The 8,790-nt window shown below is 35.7% G+C and overlaps 1 protein-coding gene across 1 annotated transcript in view; it reads right to left on the bottom strand.

Moving 5' to 3' along the window:
- Positions 1–367: 367 nt before the first annotated feature.
- LOC149208519 (alcohol dehydrogenase-like 6) overlaps positions 368–8,790 on the bottom strand; it is a 90,945-nt gene continuing 82,522 nt past the window's right edge. The window contains exon 10 of the mRNA XM_089396097.1: positions 368–707. Within this exon, the coding sequence (XP_089252223.1) occupies positions 591–707 (117 nt within the window). The 3' untranslated portion in view covers positions 368–590. The remainder of the gene's footprint in view (positions 708–8,790) is intronic.

The raw sequence follows: 8,790 nt of genomic DNA, 5'->3' as shown, positions 1-8,790 counted from the left end.
TTAAAAATGTTCTAGAAATAACATATAAATTAAAATCTTTAAAAATGTTCTAGAAATAACATATAAATTAACATCTTTAAAAATGTTCTAGAAATAACATATTTATATAAATTAAGAGCTTTAATAATGAAAAAATAGCATATGTGAAATAGAAAACAGTTTAAATGGAAAAAATATTATGGTCCCTTCATGGCAAAACTAGGTTAAGGTTTGATTCCTTGAAAAAACTAGGTTAAAGTTTGATTCCTCGAAAAGTTTTTAATCTTTTATGGTCTTTTCCAAAAACCCATTCGATCATTTCCAGGACTTTTTTTTATTCAAAGCAAATTAGACTTAAACCACGATCATTGTTATAGTGCCTCTTGAGTAACAAGAAAATGCTAAAAGATATAATTAACCAACCATCTCAATATGTTAATATGTTAAACTTTTCAAGTGCTACAGTGCACCTCTTAATGTGAAGTTAATTTTTATTTATAGTTTGGCACTAGCAAGTGTCATTACAACAATATGCCATAGGTACTAGTAAATGTTTTTTGGCACTCAAAATGGATATAAACGAAAATAAGAAATTAGGTGAAATATCAAAATTAATTTCCTACATGTAGAACACATCTCAAGCACTTTCCTTCTTTCATCAACTGGTAGGCCTTGTTGATGTCAGCAAATGGAAATTCGTGTGTAACATATTCATCAATTTGAATTTCCTGCACTCATAACACAAATATTGTGAAATTAGAAGGGAAAATATAAAATCTCACCAAGGATAGTAAAAGTACAACCAAATCCTCACCTAGAATTAGGAAAGAATTAAAGAAATATAACTTTATACCCTGAATATTCATTATAGATACCTAAAATAAATAATTTTCAAAAAAATATGCCTCACACTTGGATGCATTTCCCTAATAGTAAACTACATTTGTACACATCTATATCAAATATGCTCAAACAGGAATCTCATGGTACACAAAATAAATATCTGGGAAAATAGGCCTACCACTCGAGCAATTAAAATGCTCATTTGTTTTGCTTGATGAATTTTGAGAAATAAATATTTGATATAATATAAAAGATAAATGAATAAGATGATTATTTTACAATAGGTGAGCCTTGTATAAATATTCTTAAGCAGGTGCTTTTTCATCATGTCACTTCATTAATATATGATTTTTCAGTTCATTAATGTATGATTTTTTTAATTCTTATTGAACTAATATTTTAATTATTATTTATGAGCCTTTAGACTATATACATGTAACAACCACCTAGCTGCATTTCAATAATTGTACATTACAATCGTGCTGATCTATAGCAAAGATTTTGCTCAAACAGTAAGGTCATAGTCCTGAGCTCTACCTAGACAGGTAAAACCCCAGTCCTGAGCTTATAGGTAAGGCCCTAGAGTTCTTAGCCACTCATCTTGAACTTGAAAAGAGGTTATGTATAATTTGATAACTTGATATAGAAAGAGCAGCTAACCGTGTGAAGCAACTTTGAAGATGGTTTACAGTGTAAATACATATACCAAATATGACACACAGCAATTAACGATATGTATATGGTATGAAATTATAGTTTTTCCTTGTCAATAATTTTGACATTGCTGGACTTTAACTGCAATGGTCCATATTACCAACGAGAGTTCCATGACAAACATAAACTTATCAAATATGAAACCATGTAAGATCTAACACCTCTGCATTAATAAAAAAATGTAACGAATCTATACTCAAACATTAGGAGCAGCAGAGAGTTGATCAATAGGACAGTCTAGACCATAATCCTCAAAGGCACTTATTTGAATCCTCCAAAACAGCATGAAATAAGAGACCATAATCCTTAAAGCCACTCATGGAAATCATTTAACACTGCATGTTATTCTTAAGCACTATAGACTTGGGACAAACATCAGAAAGAAGTCGCACCAACATCCACCAGCGCATTGATGGTTTCCATTGAAACCAAATATAATGGACGATGATTTAAATCTCGAGAGTCCAAGTAGCTATCTCCATTTGCAATTGTTAAAACTGTTCGAAGTATGTTAAAACACCAATGCATCCTTCGAAAATTGGAAAATGAAATCCAAATGACTTTATCAGGTCCATTCAATGTTATACATCTTTCACATAAAGGGTTACTGGGTCCAAACATCTTAGAGATCCCTTATCAACTGAAAAAGAGAGTTTCATTTACATTTACTACTCTTTCACCAGCATTTTTCCCACTCAACAACTATGTATATCTGCGATGCTCAATCTCGAAGCTTCTTTATGTTAATTAGCCTTCAATCTTGCTCCGAGGGGCAGTTCAATTGACAATGGCCATGAAAATGAAGTGTTAGGAGGTTCGAGGTTGAAATCTCTGTGATTGACCTGTGACTGCGAAGTGGCATATGCCGACACCTAGAGGTTATAGTGGTAGCGGTTGGAATCGAACCTGTGTCATGCGAGTACAAGACTAGCCTAGATGCTGATTCCTCTAGATACCAAAAAGAAAATTAGCCTTCAATATTCTCACTCATGTTTGGAAACCTTGGATGTTTATGCTACCTGGTTGAGACTTCTATGTAAATGTGGGAAATGATGAGAGGATATGGTGTGGTTTTAAGATCTAGAATTTGGATTACTACAAACATTAGAAGAGGAGATTCTTAGCCTTAGCGGGACTCCGAGTTCTTTTATCATTGGTGTCTGATTCTAAGAAATTTTGAGATTTTATTACCATGTAACTCTATGAAATGCATTTGAATGCAATGAGTTTATGGGAGTCATTGGTGCAGTGACGCCACAACCCCCTGCGATATCTCACATACACAGTGTAGATTCTCCAGATTGCTATAACAGAAAATTCAATTTAAACATTAAACAGACCACACACACCACAGTTTAAAATTTAATTAGAAACAGGCTGAGATTCACCACTGCAGATCAACACTATTTATTCAATAAGTTTAGCGAAGCCCTCGGGCCTTATTACATCAAAAGAGCCATGCTATGGAGTTACACACGCTCTCTTAACATCCGCAGACCAAACACACTAAGAGAGTTCAAAGTACTTCGTCCTTTTCTGGCCTGCAAGTTATACTCACAACAGAAATTGAGTGGTTGTAACGATTTCAACTATCATGGGACCAACTGGAGTCAAATTTGATTAGTCTTCAGTTGGAATCTCTAACCTATGTTGACGTGGTTGCAACTACCCATTGAACCCCATATCTGACGTGGAAGGTGCCCAGCACTAGGATCTCTTGCAGTCAATGGTAGGCATCAGGAATCCTAATTTTTTGATTCCTTGTGTACGCCTATGTATTGTGATTCCTCTATCTGATGGCATAGGAATCTATTATTCTGCTGGTATGTTTTACCCTTGTAATGGTTATCGGCTACCGGGAAAAGCAATTGGCGTTTCCAGTCAAGGAACTTTACTAGTGTTCTGATAACATTCCCCAATAAACACGTAGAGGTATAGTCATCCGTTTCTATGACCCCCTACAACTTCATGCACCTTACCTCCACGTGATAAAAAGAAATTCAATGTCGGGACAAACTCATTTGATGGTAATTGGATCCAACCATTCCAATGTTAGGCTTCAACATTTAATTAATGTGTAAACATTTAAGTCATCACCCAAACCACCAAGGTTAAAGTAAACAGATGATTGAAGTGGATTATGGCACTGTGCTCCCACTGTGCTACTCCCTCTTCTGTAGCTAAAGACTTCTACAGTCCAATACTTATGTAGCAACATAAAATCCATGAGGATAGCATTCTGTGGACTGAGAAAAGGTGCAAATCTATGTTCTTAAATTAAACTATCAAAATAAAACACTTAAAGGAAAATAACTGTGTGTGATAGTATTTTGTACCAAGGATGCTCCTACATCAAATTCTAGTTGGAAAATTGTGCACATCTTGCTCAAAAGGTTGTTGATAAATCAACAACTGCTGGATGTCTTTTTCTTCTTCTTCCTTTTCTTCTGTCTTCTCCTCCATACTCTGCTCCATCCATTATTCTATGCTCTCCATTCATCCTTCTACCTCTCTGTGATTTCCACTTCTACAATCTGCAATTGTAGGTACTTCCTCAACTCCACTCCATCTTGTCATCTTCATTGCTTGGGTTGTCTTCATCACCATCGCCATTAACTCTTCTATCACATACTCCAACTTTTCCACCTCTTGCAGTGGCTGCATATCTCACCCATTGAAGTTCACTGCCTCAATCTACTCCATCCCAATGGCGCTTACTACCTCCCCGTCTACCTATGCCTCAACAAACTCCAGCAGTGCTTGTGGTTCAAGCATCTCCTCATTCTTATTTGGTTTCACTACAACCACTCGTCCATTGCAATCATCTTCAACTTCTTGTTGCAATGCTATTTTGTATCTTCACCGCAGCATCTTGTTCACTTTATCATCATACTTGTTGCATCTTCTCTTTACTTTGCTCCACTTTGTTTTCTTTTGCTGCACATTCCATATCACGTGCAATGAAATCAACACACTAAATTTATGGGAATCAAACATTCCCATTTGCAACTCCTATAATGGCATTTCTCTTGCCATGCCACTCTCTTTTGCAATGCCATCTTCTACTGCAACATTATTCACGGCTGCAAGATCTCTCCCTTGCAACTTTGCTACTACAATATAACTAATTTCTGCAACATCACCTTTGGTCTGCACAGACACTCTCTCGAGCAGACTACTAACCAGTGCTGCCTCGTGAATTTGATGCACAAATTCCTCCACCTCACTCTTTTCCTTGATATCTTCTACAGAAAATCTTTTTTTACACTCTTTTGGCATGTTATCATGCATTTCACACATTCTCATCATTTTTTTCAACAACATGCAACTCACTTTCACAGTCAACACTCTCTACAACAACATCCAAGAGAATTTATTTTGCCTTCTCTTTTTGCCAACTGTCTTGATTTCTCTTCATCACCAACTTCACAGTTTCCAAGGCTAATTGAAAATCCTTCTCTATGGTCTGTATTCTTCACACACACCTTGTTCTTAATGAACACTTCAAGGCCATTCACAAACTTTATGGTCTTCTCCTCACTCTCTGTCCTAAGGCCTACACTCAGGCTATAGCTACTCTAAAAAATTCTTTAAAATAGTCTTCTACAAATTGTTTTCCTTGTTGAAAATCTTTTAATCTTCCACTAATGCATGGAATATAATTAAAAAATTAGGAACATACCTCTCATTTCTACAATCTTGTCCCACCTCTGAATCTTGATCACCAACTTCTCAACTTCCAAGGCTAACTGAAAAGCCTTCTCTATGGTTTGGACCTTCTTCACAAATACCTTGTTGTTATGGATGATATAAGACCATCCACAAACATTATGGTCTTCTCTTCACTTTCTCTCCTAAGGTCTACTCTCATTGCTACTCTGAAAAATTCTTTAAACTAATTTTAATTTTTCACATATTGCCTTCCTTGTTGCAAATATTTTAATCTTCTACCCATGCATGAAACATAATCAAAAGTTAGGACCTCACCTCTCATTTTTGCAATCATCTTATCCCACCTCTAAATTTTCTCTCTACCTATTCTTCTTTTGTCCTCCTTCAAATTTTCTCATCGCTCAAATGCACAATTCCTCAATCTTCCATAGGTAATATTCACTCTCTGGTGATGTTCAATCTCATTGGACTATAATTATTGGTGCATTTCTTCAATTAATAAATCTACTTTTCTAAGTCTACACTTCTAGAATATATAGGGAATTCTTCCAGTGCTTCATCCTCTTCATTGCTTCTAGTTCTTTCCTAGATATAGAAGGTTTCTATTATACTTCATCATTTGTGCTTTTTGGCAATCTTCTCTACTAACCGAATTAAATGGCATTATTAGGGAAATTTTGAGGTCTAAAATGGGCCTCCTAAGGAAAATAAAAAAATAATAGTTAAAATAAAAAAATATTAGTTATGAATTTTTAAAGGAAAAGAAAGAAAACATCTTTTTTTAATTTTATTTTTGCCTTATCTCGCTATAGTTTTACTGAAATGTCAAGTGTGGGAACCCATTTGACGTGGAACTAAATTCTGCATCCAAAGAGTATCCACTTTGCATACTTTTGAGTAGAAAGAAACACATATTTTTCATGTATTTTCTTCTTCTTCTTCTTTTTTCAATGTGGATCTACTCAAAAGTATGCAGGGTGGATACTCTTTTGCATCCAACAAGTGCCCACACTTGACATTTCACTAAACCTATAAGGAGATAAGTTGAAAATAAAATTTACTAGGAGATAAGCATGGCTATGTTTAGGTATTTGATGTACAAAAAAAAGCTTTGCAACATGGAAGCCACAAGGTTTCCCAAAATTGCCTCTAGCTCTAGCCAAAATCCCTACCTCCATCTCAAGCGTGGATGGCACAAGGACGCCTAGTCGTGGCTCAACCATTCGGGGATAAAGGAGATCATCTTGGGGAATCAGGAGAGTATTAAAAATATTATTACCTCCAAATTTATCTTGGGGAATCAGGAGAGTATTAAAAATATTATTACCTCCAAATTTAAGGATAAATTGTGGGACGAAAAGGAGTTGGAGAGAAAAAAGAAGCTCAGATATTATAAGGAGGTGATCAACCCCACCCTTGCTAACCAGAATTATCTCTTTGTCTTGACTAGTGCTAAGAAGAAAATGAACATTGCAAGGTTAAGAACTAATTCTCTTGAGCTCCGTAGAAAAAATGGTCGTTGGTCTATTCCCAAAACACCCTTGGACAAAAGAATCTGCCTCCTTTGCAACACTGAGAGGGTTGAAGATGAATAATACTTTCTCTTAGATTGTCCGACTGTTACTCACATCCGCTTTCAATTCCAAGACATTTGTCACACTTCCAATCTTATTGACTTGTTAAGTCAACAAAAATATAGTGATTTTGGAGCACTTCTCTCCATCCTTTTCAATCATAGAAATAAAATATTAAAGAGTCGCAATTAATCTCTTACTTTCTTAAGATCCGATAGATCGCATTGGTCTTAGTGGACGTTAATCATCATCATCATCATCATCATATATATATATATATATATATAGAGAGAGAGAGAGAGAGAGAGAAAGTGAGAGTTTTCTTCTTTTCCCTCCAAAACGATTTACTCCATCTTTTTACCACAAAATTCCCCTAATGCCATCCTCTTCATCATTTTTGAAAAAACACTATAACATTTTCCACCACTTTCGAACTAGCATTTTCTCTTTTGGTCTTCCTCTCACCAATGAACACAAGGATTCCTCTTCCTACCATGTTGCAATTTGTAATGTATCCTCTTCTGTCGCTCTCTCTCTCTCTCTGTGCAATCTTCACTACAATTACTTTTGTTCTTTTGCAATTATTTTTCTCTTCTACAATTCATAGACAATTCTACCAAACACTTAACTTTTTTTTCCAAAAATATCCTCTATAATGGGAGACTTCAACAACCAAGAGTCACATGCTTTAACATGTTGGAAAATGTAACTAGGTTCGATCTTCATTATTGTACTTGAAGTCAAAATGTAATATATTTGTCAAAAGAAGTGAGACTTGTTAAAGCATGGGTTTCATGCTTGGGTCAAATGTATAGGTCAAGCCTCCATTGTAGGATCTAGGTTATTATCAAAGTCAAAATGAGAAGACTCCTCCATCCATCTAGTCTCCTTGTTGTTAAATGAATCCTTATCAAGTCAGCTAAAATCAAAAGAACACATGTCGGCTCACTACAGTAACACATCTCCTCACCTAGTCATGTCGGCTCATTTCAATGTGGAATCAACTATATATACAATCCTAATAAACTTGCATTAAACATAGAAGAAAAAGTTTGATTATATCTGAAATAAGTTCGGTTATCACAAGAATAATTTTTGTGCCACTATAGAGGTTATGTTTCGGTATTATTACAGTGAAGGAAGCTTGGATTGATTACTAATATGATGAGTAAATAAAATCCAGAACTATCACAGTTTCAGGCTATTACAATGAATATGTTTTGGTGTTAATGCAGTTCGGTAACATTACAATTGGGTCTATCTTGATGCTACCACAGTGAATTTCGGTGCTACCACAGTGGTTCTATCTTGGTGTTATTACAGTGAGGAAGTCTCATTTCTTCAGTATCTCGTGGACAACCTTCAGTGCTATCTCAGTGAAGTAAAATTGGTGTTATCACAACTAGGATGGTTCGATGCTCGGATTGAAGTGTAAAGAAGGATGACTGCTAGAAGGATGATAGAACTAAAGAATGACATGACAAGGGTGACTAAATGGATGGAGGTAGTCTCGAGTCTAAGTTGTAAGGGCCTTGTTTGTCTCATCTTAAAGGAAGAATTTGTGACTGGGTTTTCCCCTCGAGGGGGGTTTTGCCCTGGCAGCATGCCTATATCTTGTGTTCTCTTGACGATAAGAAAACATAATTAAGAGATCTAACACTAATAATGAAAATATCACAAGTTAATGTCATTAAGAGGAAAATCATTTAACTGCCATCTTTATGGATTTTCCAGCATGGTATCAGAGCTATGGTCAAAGTCAAAGGCGGTTTAAAGAACATGTATACATCCTTGAAGCATTCTCAGTTCTGTCAAGATCCCTCAAGGTGACAACACAATAATATTTCAGTGCTACCACAGAGAGAAACTTTTGGTACTTCTACAATGAGACAGTTCGGTCTTTTCAGAGAATAGGTTCTAATTATTTCGGTGGTGACACAGTCTCTGCATTTCGTTGATGGCACAGTCTCTACATCTCGGTAAAGGCACAGTTTGACATTTTGTGAAG

This window comes from Pinus tabuliformis, chromosome 1_2, assembly GCF_031772625.1.
Source record: "Pinus tabuliformis cultivar Carrire ecotype Pingquan chromosome 1_2, CPIR1, whole genome shotgun sequence".
Lineage (NCBI taxonomy): Eukaryota > Viridiplantae > Streptophyta > Pinopsida > Pinales > Pinaceae > Pinus > Pinus tabuliformis.
The sequence above is the reverse complement of the archived record's forward strand: the minus strand, read 5'-3'. Positions and strand labels throughout refer to the sequence as shown.